At 37.4% G+C, this 17,369-nt stretch overlaps 1 protein-coding gene across 10 annotated transcripts in view; it reads right to left on the bottom strand.

The window, feature by feature from the left end:
- COBLL1 (cordon-bleu WH2 repeat protein like 1) overlaps positions 1-17,369 on the bottom strand; it is a 79,296-nt gene that overhangs the window by 42,395 nt on the left and 19,532 nt on the right. For 3 of the 10 annotated variants that reach the window (XM_042040676.1, XM_042040678.1, XM_042040675.1), the window contains exon 1: positions 4,360-4,508. The exons of 3 other annotated variants lie outside the window; for them this stretch is intronic. In XM_042040676.1, coding sequence (XP_041896610.1) covers positions 4,360-4,493 — 134 coding nt within the window. In that variant the 5' untranslated portion in view covers positions 4,494-4,508. Of the gene's footprint in view, positions 1-2,043; positions 2,128-2,654; positions 2,905-4,359; positions 4,509-14,522; positions 14,616-16,210; positions 16,267-17,369 lie in introns of those variants that run through there. 4 more of the 10 variants (XM_042040684.1, XM_042040685.1, XM_042040681.1 and 1 more) reach the window with 4 other exon arrangements.

Below are 17,369 nucleotides of genomic sequence, written 5' to 3' on the forward strand. Positions count from 1 at the left end.
CCCCATCCCCCAGCTAGCCTCATTGCTGTGAAGATTTTTTTTTTAAAGTCTTAACCTAGAGAGAAATAAATCACAGAACTGGGACGGTAACCATGACAGTAAGGTGAAAGCTTAATGGAATCTCTGGATGTCTGGTTCACACTAAAAGCAAGAAAGCAGCAAATGAATCCTTCAGTTCCCTCCAGACCATTTGGAACAGACACTTGCCCCCTCTGATTATTTGTCCCCATGGCAGTGACAGTCTTGAAAACAGAAGCGACTGTATTTGAGCCATAATTCATTAAATGTTTTCTCTCATTACAAGGAAAAAGAGGCAATTCTGAGACAACATAAACACAAATCTGTATTATGGGCATGTTTTTAATTGTGCTCCTCTTAGCATTAAAGGGGCAGTAACTCAGGTATAAACCTATAATGTAAGTCATTAAAGTACAAATTTAAAACTTTTCTAGAAAAAAATATTAATTCATCGCCCTCCAAAGCCAAATCATAACTAATATTACAATGATCTTTTCAAGCTCACTTAAAACATATGAAAGACCCAACTCCCTAGAACAGAAAGCTGCTTAGTTGTCTTGTACCATCCAACAAAAGACAGTTAGCTCCTCTCTATGCATAAGAGTTGCTCTGCTCTTAGGAAGAGAACCAAGAGCTCAGAATCCTAGCAGGCAAGAGAGGATTAAAAAGAAACAATACTTTCTCCTCTAAATTAGCATGAAGTTTATTATTATTATTGAGGGACTACAGAAATGTGTTCTGATACAAGAGTTTTGTTACAAAACATTCTGTTGTGCCAAGAGAAGTATTTCTTTTTCTCCTGGGAAAAAAACCAAAACAGATCAAAACTAACAAATAAAGTGAAGTCAAAAATTAGTTCCAATGATATTATTTCTAAAGAGGTTGAGAACTCAGGCTTCTGAAGTAAGTAGGGCTAACACAAAATACAAATACGAACTTGGCATGCCCATGTGTGACATATCTCTGCAGTAAGCAGATACTTATATCTATTTTTGCAACCTTTAAACAAAGTAAAACATGCAAAAAAGTAGCCTAGATTTGCTACCAAAAGAAAGAACGAAAAATCTGAATGGCATTCAAAACTATTAAAACCTTGTATAGCTCACTTAGCCTTTATTATATTTACAGTTACGAAAACAGCCTGACAGAATGGAAGGAGAGCAAGGAAAAGAAAGCAGTAAATCTGTAACAGTAATTGAGTAATATATAACTGACTGAATAAACAGGAAAAGAAAACAAAGAGCAGCCTGATCTGAAGGGGGGAGCTTAACCTTTGATACACTAATAAATCTAACAAATACTTAAAACTCAAGCAAACATATGTTACCTCCACTAAAAATAAACCCTCAAATCTTTTTCAAGAACTAAAAAGGTTGCTCATATATCTGTTTTTCTTCCATGACCAGTAAGAAAGTTCAATTAAGGGCTCTCAAATAGAACAAAACCTGAATCTGTCCTTCTGGTTGTTACCTCCCAGTCATGAAAGCAGCTACAATGCCACTGTCTTTTCAAAGCCTGTAGATGAAGCACCTAGCTCTGATCGTGGCTTTTCCAGCCATTATTCTGAACATCAATAGAAGTAAGAATTGTCAATTTATCTGAGCTTTGCTGCTGCTGCTGCTTTTCTCTCCTGTTCAAAATCTTGTTTTAGAAGTAACACTGGAGGCAGGCACTGGATAGATTTAGAGGCTGGGAAAAGTAAGGAAAAGGAAAGCAGAGCCACTCAGTATCACAGCAGCCAGGAAAGGGGCTAATACAGACCCTTCCCTTTTCCCTCATAGACATACATGCCTCAAATATAGGTACATGGGTGTAAATGTAGGTGGGTGACAGATAAAGTACTGCAGGGCAGCAGCTAAGAAGCTCTACACTAACAGGGAAGACAAAATCTAACCCCTCTCCTTTTAGCTGCTGTAGAAGGCTGGGTTCAACTGCAACAGTCCCGCTTCCCAGATGAAAATTCAGATACGGGAAGAATAATTGAGAAAGCAGAGCAATGCAACTTTAGAAAGCACTGCAACTTACTTTCATTTTTCTTGCAGGTGTGTCGGACAGAACAAGTTTCTCCCTTGTAGAAAGTTCTTCATCCACCAGAAGCCTTCTCTTAGCAGTTATATCCTTTATCTACCTAGAGTTTGGTAACACTTAAAATCTTTTGTACATTCACAAAACCAAGAAATAGGAGAACTTAGTTAACTGAAGAACAGAGATGACATTAAGCATTGGAAGGGAATGGGAAGCAAGAAAAGTTTCCTATCCTGAAAAAGAAGATTAAATAGAAATATATCTCTGTGTGTGTATCTATGTACATATATACACAGATGCTATGAGACACATGATGAATGTATAGTGAGTTCCTACATAGACAACAATGTCAGCAAATAAGGCATCCTTGCTCATTACAGGAAAGAAAGAGAAAAAAAGGGTTAAGTTTAGGCTAAGAAATTGCATGAAACCAAGGATTTTCTTTACTAGATTTCAAGAGGAGCATCTTGGCAGTTAGTATCTGGAAAAGTATGATGTAATGAAGAGGTTTCTCCCATAATATGAGGACTGTAACTAGTTCCCCTAACAGAAATACCGAGCATCTTGGGCTAACACTCCTTGCAAAACTAAGAAATGCTTTGAGTACCTACCTGCCACCAGATTCTCCTGCTCATCCTTTACAGCTGCCTTTTATCTTGTGTCTTCACCGTCCTCCAAAAGCAAAGTGGAAAAACCTTTTACCTTCAGGACCAGGGTCACATTTACTACCTCAAATGCCCGTGCTGCTGCTGGAGCCCCAGCCTCATCTCTCAGGCACTCTGTGAGGGGCAATGGGTGGCACAAAGCAGAGTCACAAGTCCCATCCCAGCTCTCTTCACAGCATAAACCCGACCAGCAGTTCTCATGGCCACCTTTGCAGCCACTGACAGCAGGAGCTCCCTCCCCTTTGTCCTACTTTAACTCCCTCATTGGTTGGCAGCTCAGGGCCCCAAATGAATGCTCCTATTTTGTCTCCAAACTCATCCCCATCTGCACACAAGAGCTGACATTATCCCCTTTCTCTGCTTATATCTGCACACTCAAAATCCCCTGGATCCACTCCTCACTGGATTCTTGCAACACGCAAGAGGCAAGGAAGAAAGATGATATTTCTTTGAAGAAAGAAGATATTTCTTTGAAGAAAGAAGATATTTCTTTGAAGAAAGCTGGCTCCCTGCATTACAGTAACACCAAAGCTATACTTCCATTAGAAAGTCTCTGCAGCTTCTGTAAAAAGGTACAGGACTTCAGCATTAAATATGAAGTAGGAAAAAATTCTTATTTATATAAGAATTATTATAATCATCAGCAGTCTCCTCTGAGGAATGTAAAGAAACTTTCCTAATGAATGTTTTGCTGTAACTACTACACTTCTATATTCACTCCTGCATCCTTTTCAACTTTCACTACCACAGGCAGTTTACAGCCAGTATACTTCACTGCTGAGTTTTTAACAGGCCAACAGATATACAGCACCAGCAGCATACTGACTTTTACAAGAAATGCAACTGAACACTGTTTCTTAAACTCTTTGTTGCTGTAAGCAAAGTCTATCTTGGCATTGTGCAGTTATTTAGGAATTTAGTCTACTTAGATACTAGAGAATATTTTAATGCTTTCCATGATAAATGAAAGCGGTATACAATATTCAAGGAACACAGAATACACATCAAGGACTCTACCATATTAAACACTAAAAGATAAAATAACTTTTACAAGCTATTACAAGCAACTAGTGGAGCTTCTTACCCCAACAAAATTTTAGATCAAAATCTGATTAATGCAAATCAAAGAACTCAGAAAAGCCTTACAGTCTGCATGAAATAACAGCATTCCTCAATTAAAATAATCTCAAAAATCTCATTTGAGCTTCTAGGCAGCAAGTATCAAATAAAATAGGCAACAGCTTCTACAACCACAAATGTACCACTGAAATTTCAGCAGTCTGTCCACATGGATAAAGGTCTTTACACATCCTCATCTTTTATCCAGAGATGGGATTTTAAAAACCTTTTGTACAGTTACTACATACTTTGTCTGAAAAAGGACAAAAGACGTTAATTCTTCTTCCTTCATACAGGCCTATATTTAAGTTCTGGCAATTTATGTACTGCCCTACACCTGAATTCTGCATTCCCTCCAAGAGCAAGGACTTATATGCTACTGCAGGTATATCATTATTGGTAAACATTTTTCCTCACAGCAGGTGTTAGGACAGCACAACACAAATATTACTTTGAAGCCATTCTGTTCAGCCTCTAAACAAGGAGAAGGGAGAATAATAGCTAAAATTGATTATTCTACTTTTCTGCTTACCTCCAAGATAGCACAGGTGGTTCTTCTCCATTAATATCAGGTGAGTTTCCTTCAACAGCATATGGAGGTAGAAGGGAGGGTGTGTGTGTGTGCATGGCAAGCTCACCGTTGTTCCCTTCCGCTACTGCTGACATCAATAAGCCTACCTATTTATAATCCCACCACCTGACCAAACAGCCTACAGAGTACATCTAGAGATTTGTACAGCCTGTAATCCTGACATATCTACTTCAGCCAATTCAAAAGAGAGTATTAAGTAGCTTTGTTATGTCTTCTGTGGCTTTATACCATAAAAAGAATCCAATCCTGTTTCCTGCACCCCTTATATTTGCGCAAAACAAGTTTAATGGGAATTTTTAGAACTAGGACTAGTCCTTCCATCCATGCTTTTTAGCTTTCCCCATTTCTCTGACTGTGAGATATCCAACTAAACACCTCAGGTGATATTCTAGTGAATTTTTAGACAACAGAGGCAAACACCCATTTACATCCAGTTAATTTCATCATCAGTACTACCTACAAAGTTAGTGAAATTTAAGATTTTCACAAATCAATTTCACAAGCAAAGTACAATATTTATGCTATCCCAAAACCAAAACCAACTCAGAAGTGTTTAAAGTAGGATAATTTACAGAAGCTTGACCTCATTGTCAGTTAAAAGCAGAAGCTACTTAAAAGCATCTTAAAATGAATTCTCAATTCAGTTACCTTTACCCAAAGTCAGACCTAATGCATGCAGCCACGGGAGGGCTGCTTGCAGCTGCGTCTGCCCAGAGACTGGGAAGGAAAGCAGTCAACAAGCTCTTTGGGCAAGTGCTGTCATCACTGGCAACATCCTGCAGGTTTCTATCATGGGTAAATGTTGCTTCTAGATCTGTATCAGGCCACAGTGTGTTTCAAAGTGGCTTGAGTACTGCTTCAGTGAGAGGAAAACACCTGTGTGAGTGCCTTTGTGCTGAGTAAACAACATTACGGACAGTTCCTTATCTAACCTTTGCTACCTGAGAAGTCCTGCCACCAGCATCCATCCTGCATTATGCCAGACAAAACAGGAATCTAAGTCAGCTTTGCCTAAACATGTGTAAGGCTGAATGAAACAACTAGATGAATCAGTTGTGTTCCAAGTCGAATGCACTCGGCAACCAAACTTCAACAGTTAACAGTAAAAGAATAAAAATCCTTTCACTTGTTGGATAAGCTGGAGAGGGCAATAATGCAGATGCAGCCAGGCTTGCAGGACAGGACTGCCAGTAAAAGTTCGGTGCATACAGGGTATCAATGTTGGCTAAAACACCAACATACTGCCTATGGCTGGTATGTCCCACACAGGACACAATACTTGAGAATTTCACTTGGAGGCATTAATTATTATCTGGGTCTAAGGGCTGAAATATACAATTAATACTCACAGTAATAAAACATCTGATTTTTTTTTTTAGTCCTGCTGTTATCTTGTGGTTATTTTACATACAGTTTATCTAGTTAGCATTACCTTCCTTCTGGCTTTTACAGACTAAGCAGTAAATTTATCACTGTTGAAAAATCATATGGCTTTCCTTCGGAGAGTGACCAATGGAATTCAATACTACTGACCACAAGCAAGTGTCCAACATTTCAGATAACCTGAAAGGACAGAAAAGTTTTCCAATTCTACAAGTATGTACCTGGCCATTTTCCCTTCATCTGACAGAGGTTACTTTTACTTTTTCCCCAGTATCACTCAGCATAGACTATTAGTTTTTTGGGGGGTTGGGTTTTTGTGGTTTTGTTCTTGTTTTTTAGGCTCCCACAATACTTCTGGAAGGTAAAATAGTAAGAATCTTAAAAGATGAAGAAGGAGGAGAACTTACACAAGGTATTAGGAAAAAAAAAAAAACAACAAGCCACCATATAAGGGAACACAATTTAAAAGTTTTGTTAGAATTTGGTTTAGAATTTTAAAGTACTCCTCATTTTTTCATAAAGCATCTACTTAAATTACAAATCCTGGCACTGCCTTGTAGCAAACACTTCCTAAAACTGAAACATCAACGTCATAGTATCAGCAATGAAAGGCAACGTATGAGAATGCACCATAAACTTGAATTTATTTTATAATTTCTTGTGTGTATATTTCAAAGAAGCAAAAGAATTCTATTTTTCTAAACAGAATGACACTATGGGGCTAAATACAAAACACTTCCTAAAGAGGTCCCTGTACAGGTCTCATTTCAGTACAGATCTTTCATGCTTTTTAATCCACAGAATTGTTTCCAAGACCAAAAAGATAAGACTTTTATGTACTAGTGAGGAAAATAAACCAAAACCTTTGCAGTATTCATTTTTAGATCTTTAATACTTTCAGATTCACTTGTCAGTGATTACCCAGAGCATTTAGTACTTTTGCAATGGGGAGAAAAAAACCCCCAAACCACAATTCCAAATGCACTGTTAGAACTCAATGCTTGTGTATCAATAATCTGCATATGGAAAAGCTTCTCAGAATTATCTAGTATTTAATATCCCAACTAGGGATGTATCTGTGAAGCTGGGAACTCTTTGAACCTATTGTCTCTACTGTTATAAACAAAAGACTGTTTTTTAAAACTATCTGATACTTTATCTAACCCTGAAATAGTAATGATTATATTTTTTAAATTATATCCATGAGAAACGAAAGTCTGAAAGCAGCAAGAATAGCAGGAAACCCAGATTACCAGGGTAAGAATGGCATTCTTCCAGATTAAATTCTTGCTCTATTAAATACTCTGTTTCTTCAGTTGCTTTGTACCTACTGAGATGACATCTCATCTGTGATGGACCAACACAGTCAAGTCTCCAGGGAAAAGCAACTAGTTTTGTTATATCAAAAAGAATTGGAGAAGAGAGCATAGACAAGAGGCTTCCAAATGCCTTGGAAACAGACCAAGAACTTGTTTTTCTTATGCAAGTCACACATCAACAAGGAAAGCTGATTTTAGATTGTATCATCACTCAACATTAAGCGGGACTTAATTATTTTACCATTAGTTAACATTTGGTTTAAGGATTTCATGCATCATCAACAGACAATGCTGTTGTATGTTCACTTTTCACTTACTTGGAACAGATAAAACACGACAAATTGGTACACGTAGAAAAGGTAAATGTAAGAACATGGTCTCTCAGCTCTCACGTCCCTTAAGCCATATCTCACCTTTGACCATCTCTCTTGATCCTCTCTGAACCTTAGGAGTCTCTTTACTACATCCCTTTGGCTATGGGAGAGACCAGAACCATGCACTGTATTGTCATTAGAGATTTATACATGGACGAAATCCTGTTCTCCCTTTTGTTCCCTATTCCTTTGCTAATGCACACAGCAAACTGATTTGTAGTAAGTCTATCTAAAGTGAATTTAACCTCATTTCATTATCCATTTACTTTTGAAAAACCTTTCTGCAAGTCTTCACAGTCATATCTCCTCTTATTACAATGAATAATAACTTTTTACTGTCATCAAAGTGTCACTTCACTATTCAGCTGCTTTCCTACATTATTAACATGTTGAATTAAGAGTTCCAGCACAAATCCCTACAGAACTCCAAGGTGGCATGCCCTCACCTTCATAGCAGAACATTTACCATATCACTGTTCTTATTTTGGAGCAAATTATATAACCATGCAAGGTTTACTGTCTTATGTTTAGTTTCTTAAAAAGCTTTGGGCTGGAGACCAGAAAGAGCCTTTTGAAGGACAAGCACAACTGTGCCAGAGGGCTTTTCCTCAAACATTTGGTCAGCACAGCCCTTAGATTCTTTTTTGTTTTTACAGCTTAAGACACTTACATGGTAGATACACCACTATATCAGAGTTCCTGACTTTATTCTAACTGTGCTTGGTGCATGAGTCTGCAGAAAAACAGATTTTTATTGTTAAATTCAGCCACCAAATTTAGTTTGTCTTGAATAAGATAGTACTTAAGAGCCCTCAACAAAGCTGTCCGAGTTGCTGTGCAAATTCAGAACAAAAAAGAGAGTGCCTACTCAGAAAACATCTGTGGACCAAAGGACAGGCCTGTATTTTGGGCTACCTTTTGACAGTATGACTTCCCATAAATTGGTGCCTGACCCTTTCACTTCTCTACCTCAATTACAACCTTTTATCCTCATTTTCACATTATAGATCCAACCAACACAAAAATATGCAAACACTAGCACGTTTTTACCTAACTGAGTCATTATTTCATCAATCTGCTGCAAAAGATCTGCCTCACTATCCCAAAATTGTTTCAGTATCTTCTTCTGTCCCAATTCCCTGTCCCACCACCCAAAGAACAATTTCTGTAACTTTTTCCATGGGATCACTATGCTCTTCTCACCTACAGCTTCACTTGCATTACACCTACAAATACCTGACAATTAAGAATCCGTATTATTTCTTGGTAAGTGCATGGTAGTACATGACAACTTCCCTCATGTTTAGGGTAAAAGAGAACCAGAAATCACAGGACTTAGGATAGTTTGTGACAATTAAGCTCTACAGAGGAACACAAGGGTTAAGATAGAAGTGGCAAAAGCATTTGATGAGCAAAATGCTTCAATTCATGCTCACTAGGTCAGAGAACAAGAGCATACTAATAGATGTTATCCAGAAATTTTGTTCACTTAAAACCAAAAAGAACTGCAAGATAATCCTCAACTTCTGAATTTTGGTGATTCAGACATAGTTGAGAGAATATGACACTAAAGTTAAGAGGTCATTAATCACCCAGAAATTATCTGGGTGGTCAGCATCTCCTCCCCCCCAGGTATACAGGTTACAACACAGAAATGTCTAAGTGAACCAAATACAACATTTAAGGAATAAATGACACATTACTACATGGTGGTACATAGTATTGTCATGGGATTAATGGTTGCCAGGAATAAAATATAAGAAATAAGAGACAACCAGGGTTGTAAACTGGGTGATTTTTTTCCTGTATTTTTCATGTCAATTTGATACAGCTAGGTAACAGATGGTATATTATGTTTTTCCTGCCTTGACACAATTTAAAAACAAGTTACAGATGGCTATAATGAAATCCTCATTAACACACTTATATTTTCACAGTTCAGTATGGCACTAATGAAACTTTCAGGTCTGGAATTTCCTGTTGGTTAATTAGTGGTTAGGTTAATAGCCTGAGGAAGTGCACAACCCAAAAAGTTTCCTTATTGTTTAATCATATAATTACTATATTCATATTTCTGGGAAAGCTGTCAAGACAGATTTAATGTCACAGTAAAGCTACCTTTATAACCCTCCCTCGTTTTGTGAAACGACTGTATTATTATATTTAGCAGAGCATGTGGGCAGGAAAGCCACGAACAGGCCTAATTCAGCTGCCTCTGGGAAGTTTCAGCTTGTTTTTATCTTGAAGATACCAACTTAGAGAATTCTGCCAATACACATTACACCAAAAACACTCTACAGAAAAGCTAGGATCAACAACTATGCATCTCTTGCTCCAATGTTATCATATGATCATTGATTAATGCTTAAATAATTACTTTTTTAAAATCCCAGCTTATACTCATCTACCAAAGCTTGAAATATGACATATGGTTAATAGCATACTGAGATAGCCCTAAATCTTTGATCTAGAAAGAGGGGTAAAAAAATAGAATCACCACAAATCTTGCATTCAGATTATTCCCCCAAATTAAGCTGCTACCCGCTGTAAGTTGTGTTATTAAACAACATGGTTAAAATAGTAGTGAAAGATGTGGAATTCAGCACTAAAAACTAAAAACCCTCTGGGGTTTAGTACCCACATACTAGTTACTACCTGATGACACTGTGCCCTCATTACTGCGCTCCTTACGTTGTAACGCAAAGGCTGAAGCCAAAGCCATGCCCTGGCCCAGCCACGCCTTCACCAGGTGGTGCAGCCACACCTCCAGGTAACCCACACCCACACGCAGTGCTATGGTACAAGGAAGCTGGTGGCTTGGCAGAACTAAGTCCCAAAACATTACTGAGTGCTGTTGTTGGACTTTTTTTCTTTTTCAAGTGCCATCACTGAAAAACTACATTGAGAAATTGTGATACCCTTGTTACCAAGCACAAATGGAAACAACCACACAGTTCTTTGAAGTGCTAGAGCTTCAAAAGAGGATAGCCACTGCCAAACCATCATGAAAGCAAATAATGTGGAAAACTTGACTTGTGACTGAAGTTACACAGTTAAAAAGAGACAGTATCCAAAAATTTAAAAGTTGTAATGCTAAAAATATCTTTTAGGCCCAGCAAGCTCATTTATGACAAAGAACTGCAAGGAAAGAGAATTTGCATTCCCTAACAAACATATTATTGTTATGACTATTCTGTACGATTTTACAGACCTCCCATATTTCACAATCTATTTTGACATTAAGGAGAATTGAAGCAGTATTATCTTCCTTAACCAGCAGAAGTGGGAGCCATGTACTGCAAAGACTTTCTGGAACACTAAATGTCACTACTGGATTCAACAGTCCAGTACATCGAGAAACAAATCGGAAAAACCCACAGTGTTGTTTTTAGGGATCTGAGAACTCCAGCTCCAAACGGAGTTGCAGTGCTTACTTAAATCACTCCCAGAGGCCTAGAAAGCTAATTTAAAAGAATGACAGACAAAATAAAGCTCCTGCAATGATTTTCTTCTGGAAAAATCCCATCTTTTAATTCAGAAGCTTTCAGATCCACTTTCACATGCAAGTTTCCATAATAATATCCATTCCTTGACAGAACAGTCTGTACTGTGACAGATCTTTCTATGGCACTGCTACAGTTAAGAAATTTAGATGTAGCTTTAGTTAGAAGTTAAACAAGTTTCTCGTTCTGAATATTTACACACAGCATAATGCAGTTTTAAAAAACCTGTACCTCTGGTCAAGTTCAGTAATACTCACTCTCCTCCTTTCAAAACAAAACATTAAAAATAATTGCAATGTTTCAATGCTAAACAGCAGTTTGTGAAGCAGGGACACTTTGTTTTTGCTTCATCCAGCACTCCCTCACTTCATTCTTCAGAACAGTGCATCTGGTGCAACAGTTCTCTTAATGTTTTGAGTTTCTGTGCTTATCAGATGATAAACAGAGAAAATAAAAAAGAACAAAATCTAATATTATATTATAGATATAAACTTTGTCATGCAAGTTTCAGGTACTTCCTCAAAGTGAAGTAAACACAAGACAATGGAAAAATTATACAGTTAATTGTACTACAAGGATAAATACTTGTAAATACTAAATCTGTACATACTATACTTGTAAATACTAAAATCTGTGTAGAAAGTCCTCCCCTTTTTAATAATGACATCAAACAACTCAAATGAGAGTTTTGCTTTACAGAAGGTGAAACTGATTTACAAGAGGGTATTCATCAGATAGAGGTAAGAAGTCATCTGGGGAGCAGAAGTCCACAGTTATAAAGATGGCACATGGGAAGGGAATATGCCTCAGGCTCCCTGCTACCCACGAGACAGGAATGAGGAAGAACAATGCAGTGTTCGTTCTTTCTTAATACACACACACACATAACCTCCTTAATTAAGATAAGCATCTATCTTTGGAATCAGTATCACAGACAACTAAACTGGGAGTGTAACACACCAGTTTCTGGAAGGGGCAGCTAGTCATATTTGGGGATTCTCTCTATCATTCTGAAGAAGAAAGCTCAAATCAACAGAGCCAAAAAAATAAAAGATAAGGAAATATGCCTTCCAAAATACAGACTTTATTCTAGATAAAGCAGAGATGATACAGCACCATTACAAAACAGTATAAAATATCTTGAAGAAGATTGAATGTAACAGGTCAGCATGATGAAAGTGTTATTTGTACCAAAAAAAAATTTTTAAAGGCTCATTTAGTTTTCTCTGCTTCAAATCCCTAATTCTAAATTAACATTCAGAAATGCAAGTGAATTCAGTCTCTGTTACATGTGGTTTTGACCCAGCACAGAGTATGCCTATCGAAGCCATGAGCAGCCACAGATTCTCCAGTAGAATGCTGTGGGAAATGGTGTCAAAGGCTTCACTAAGGCCCAGGTAAGCAACATCCACTAGACCTTGTTATAGGAGTACAATAGGTTGGTCAAGCAGAACCTGCCTTTGCCAAAACCATGCTGGCCGGGACAGATCCCCTGGTTGTCCTGTACATGCCACATGATATCACTCTAGATAATCAGCTCCATAACCTTCCCTAATTACCTGGGGTGTACAGCTCATCGCACAGTGCCGTACTGCCTGTGCAGACTGTCTGCTCTGTACAAAGGCACAAAAATGCTTAACAAAATTTTGTATACTAATAAATCCCAAGTTCTTCAAAAGCTCTTCACATATTTGGACCATCACCTTGATTTTCCACCTACTCAGAAAAGATTAAAAGAGGATGTGATACAAATATTCAAACACTTCTATTTGTGCGGACTACAAACCATGAAATTCTACCAAATTAAAGAAAAAAAAAAAAGAGAGAGAGAGAGAGAGAGAGAAAGGAATATATTTACACATGCAGCAATAGGCCTCTAATACCACAGCAAGTTCACAAATGTTTCTAGGAGTCTTGTCTTGATGCGCTGCTAGAAAAGCATTATATTATTATGGTTACAGTTACGGAACATTTGGTCTGCTTTATCTGTATTATCTGCTTTTAAACTCAAGAATACAATACACCAAGTTTTTATGACTCAGTGTTTTACTGTAGCCCTGTAAACATTGCAAGCCTTCAACAGAAAGGCAAACAGTTACAGTAAGTGACTATTTCTGGCAATATTTTTTCCTATAAAACATCACACAGCCCAAGTTAGACACAGCATATCCCAGAACTGAAGGAAAAGCATGTATCAAAACTGGGTTTTTTTTCCTTTGGGTTTTTTTGCTGTTTTCCCCTCCCACTGTCAGCTGTTTGTACAAACCAAAATGCATCTTTTCATAAAGGTTCCTAGAGACAGAAAGTTTTAGAGGTGAGATCTTGTGACAATTTTCTAAATTTTAATTTTAAAGAAAGACATAAACAAAAATACCTATCAAAAGGATATGGCAGGGCTTACAGCACAGTCATGAATTTCACTTCCACAACAGTGAGCAGCTATTTTCTTTCCCAGTGAAATAAAGTGCCATAAAACACACTAGTAGGCTTTTAATCACCATGCTGAAGACTTACTAGAATTTGATACATGGGATACAAGTTTTGAAATGTATTTTCTTAAAATAAAATTACAGTCCTTTTGTGATCTATGGTATTGAAGGAGACATTGTGCCAGGCAAAATTCTAATACAGGAAGGACTCAGGAGCTGTGATACAAAAGAACATACTTTTATGTGTACATTTCCATATTCTGTCTTCTGTTTTAAGAAGGAGTAATCAGAATTGTCTATGACTTATACTTGAGTCATTTTAAAAACAAAACCCAAAATCTAAAGGACCATTAACTTGTTCCTTCCTTTGCAATTCATAGCAGCCTGAAGGACTTCTGCAACAACTAACTTAAATCACGGACACTTTAGTTTACACACCCCCACTACTGCAGAAGCCTGATGTGAACTAGAAAGACTAAACAAGCTTCCTAAATAAAGACAAGTAATCAGAAACTTCTCTGTCCCTTTTCCTCACACCCACTTCTGCCTTTGGTTGTTCCTACATGGAAATGTAGACTTACCAAAACACATATTTAACTGCAAGTATTATAGCACTCCAAACTTTCACAAAAATAAAACTACAGTTTTGGACTGCTTCTTTGTAAGCTTTTTGTTCAACATTTTGCTTAGATACACACTGCATTTATAATAAAAATAATAAATAAAAAAAGTGCAACCCTTCTTGACAAAGAAAGGAATCATCCTGCCAACACTGCAAAAAGAAAACTGCATTTTTATTTCTCACTATTTAAGACTTTCCAACTTTACTACAAAACTTTCCAACAAACAGTACAAGTATGGACTGTAGTATCAGATATTTCCACTGCTGGTTTTAAGATTCTGCAGAAACTCAGACACCACATACATACAGCTCTATTTACAATTTACACACAAAATACATTAATTTGGAAAAAGAAACATCCACCTTCCAGAAAAGACCAAGTATAACTTTTGTAATTAGGAGACAAATGGAAATGTAAGCACCTGCTTATCAGAGAAAACCTAGACACATTAAGTATACAGCTTGATACTTACCATGCTCTCACATTTTTCGTTTCTATTACTGAAAAATACAAAGCCCTCAGTGACGACGCTGAAGCCCAGAGGTGTCTCAGTAAGGCACGCTGAGGCTTTGCTAGCCCAGACTTGATTTGTCCCCTTAGTCACTTGCCCTGCCTCCGCACAGCGTGAGCAGCTCTGGGGCAGGCACTGAAACCCAGGCAGTGCCATGGGCCAACAGCAGGGCACGCGTAGGAAGCGTCTTTCATTAAAATAAATACTTTGCAGCAAGAAAATACCGAAAGCATGTTCAAAGTGCTACATTAAAAACTCTTACAACACTAAAAGCACTGACTCAAATATGTATCTAAACGTGAGGGCCTGGGGAGTGGCAGGCCTAGGGGTGGTGGACTGTGGCAGTGAGCCCAGATGCGGGGATGTTACTGCTCCCACCCGGGTACAAGGGGCTCTTCTGTTGCTCCCTGCCAGAACGACGGTAAGAAAATACAGACAGGTAAACCCCTGCCTTTCATTCGGAGATGTTACCAAACCTAAGCTGGCTGTGAGGAAGGAAAGGTTCTCCTCACCAAGACATGCCAAGCAGGTGCAGTGCTGAAAAGTTCCTTCCTATGTGTTTGCTTGGTGTGAAATATCTTCCACATGATATTACTTTCTATATATGAAAACCAGTCTTAAACATCCAGGTACTTATCCCACCAAGATTTGAGCAACTCTGTAAAATGGTGCAAGGCAAAGCACTACTACTTCAAAGCATAACGCTGCTTTTAAAAACAAAGTCTCTCTGATATCCCTCAGTTTAAGTCAACGAAAATGCAGACTTCTTGAATACAAAATAAAATCAACTACCTCCATAAGCAGTGTTGTGTCTACCTAGGCAACCTAATTTTCAAGTTAAACCATCTGCCTAGAAAACTGACTACCTGGAAATAAAATATTTGCATATGTAACATTGCTGGAACTGATGAGACAAATTATCATAGTACTTCAAGTTATTGCTGAGAAGTGACACATTTTGCTTTCCAGCTCCAGTGTGATCTTTCCTTTTCAATGACCAAACCAGGCACTGCTTAGTGATTTGATGCACTAGGTGAATGAACTGGTATTGCTCAGAAATTCTGTTTCTGGTTCTTCATCTAAGCAGGTTTCAGCAAGGACAAATAATGCTAAAGATAGGCTCCAAAAAAGTGCTGTACTATCCTGGTTAGACCAGGTCGGCAGCTAGGAGCACAGACATCTTGTAAGTTCACAAGTAACTTTCCCTCTGGGGATGAGGCAGCAGAAACCGGTTGCTTTAATAGAAGCCATGAAAAAAGAAAGCCACAGGGTGGCACTGCAAGTAGGCTGTATTTTGAAACTACTTTGCTGTTTATTCTTCTCCAGACAAATCAGAGCATATCTAATCCCATCTGCATAAAACAGGAGAGTGGTTCAGTAGTTTATCTTCAAACATTGCATTTTCCAGCAACAAATATGCCTAGAATATAAATCAAATCATAAAAGATGCACCTACTTCAGAATTGTCAGGGTATTTTATAAATTCATAAAATGCTATTTAAGAGCATTAACACAAGATTGCTATTGTAAAGACAGGCTAGGAATTGATACCTATTTCGAGGTTTTCAGTTCATTTTGAAACAATTTAAGAAAAAATCTTCCCAAAGCATGTGCATTTTCATACAAAAGCTAAAGAATTTTCTTCATACCATGACTTTTTATCCATGTTGAGATGGCAAAATCTCAAACAGGTCTCTCTCTTCCTCTGAAAGAAAGGACAGTATTAACTTTAAAAAAAGTATGTGAAAAAGTCTTAACACAGCATTCAATACTATCATATGTTTTTAAAACACTTTCCTTCTCATATATAAAGGAATCACACCTAATTTCATCCAATCTAGATGACTTAGTACAGTAGTATTCCAAAGCTAAACTTAGGAGTCTATTTAATCTGCTTTGTTGGCTTCTTCTCTCCCAAATTTCAAATCCCTGACGTTTGAGTTAAAGCAAAAATATTTGCAAAAACTGCCATTCCTGTTCATTTAGTGAAGAAATCAATTTTCAAAGGAAAATTGGAAGTCATCCAGGATTGTAAGCTACTTTCTACTTTATAAAACAAAAAGTCCCTTCAAGATATGAATTTGATATTTCACTAGATTCTGAACTAACAGACACTATATGACTATGCACAACCATTTTAGTTGCTGAAGTCCCAGATCAATTTAAGTTTTCAGTTTGAAAGTACCATCACTAACAAATGAAAATAAACAGAAAGTTGTGTTTTTGTTCAGTTGCACCATAATATAAATTAGAACACCAATTCATCTGCTATCATTTTTCTTACTCCAGAGGGCAAGAATTCTAAAAAACAGAAAGTTTTATTTTATTCCCTCAGACAGACGTTCAAGAGTGGACTTATTAATTATTCCAACTGCCAAGTAACTATAAGCCGTTCTTTCTGCTACAAGATTGCTCCCTGTATTTTTAAAACTGTTTGTATATGGAGATTACTTTGCTATTAGATAGCATAACATTAATATATGGGCAAAGAAATATGCCAATATAGCTGTGACTTTAACATTAGATAAGGCAGATTATGTAACAGTATTGATTGCCAAAGCTATACAAATTTGATTTGAGCACATATTTGCCTACTTTGTGGACTCATACTAAAGCACTCTAATAAAGTGTTTCAGAACATACGCCTGACAAAGACTAAATTAAGAAGTTAGTGGCCTGGAAAAATAAATTCATTTTAGTACCAAAACATCAGTGCCTGGTGTCAACATTGCTTAAAAATCATGTATTTAATAGAAAAGTAATTAAGGCACCTCCCTCTCAAAAAACCAAACCAAACCACCAGTCAAG

This window comes from Corvus kubaryi, unplaced genomic scaffold, assembly GCF_017639235.1.
Source record: "Corvus kubaryi isolate FWS band 111438036 unplaced genomic scaffold, C.kubaryi_AGA036_p1.0 37396, whole genome shotgun sequence".
NCBI lineage: Eukaryota > Metazoa > Chordata > Aves > Passeriformes > Corvidae > Corvus > Corvus kubaryi.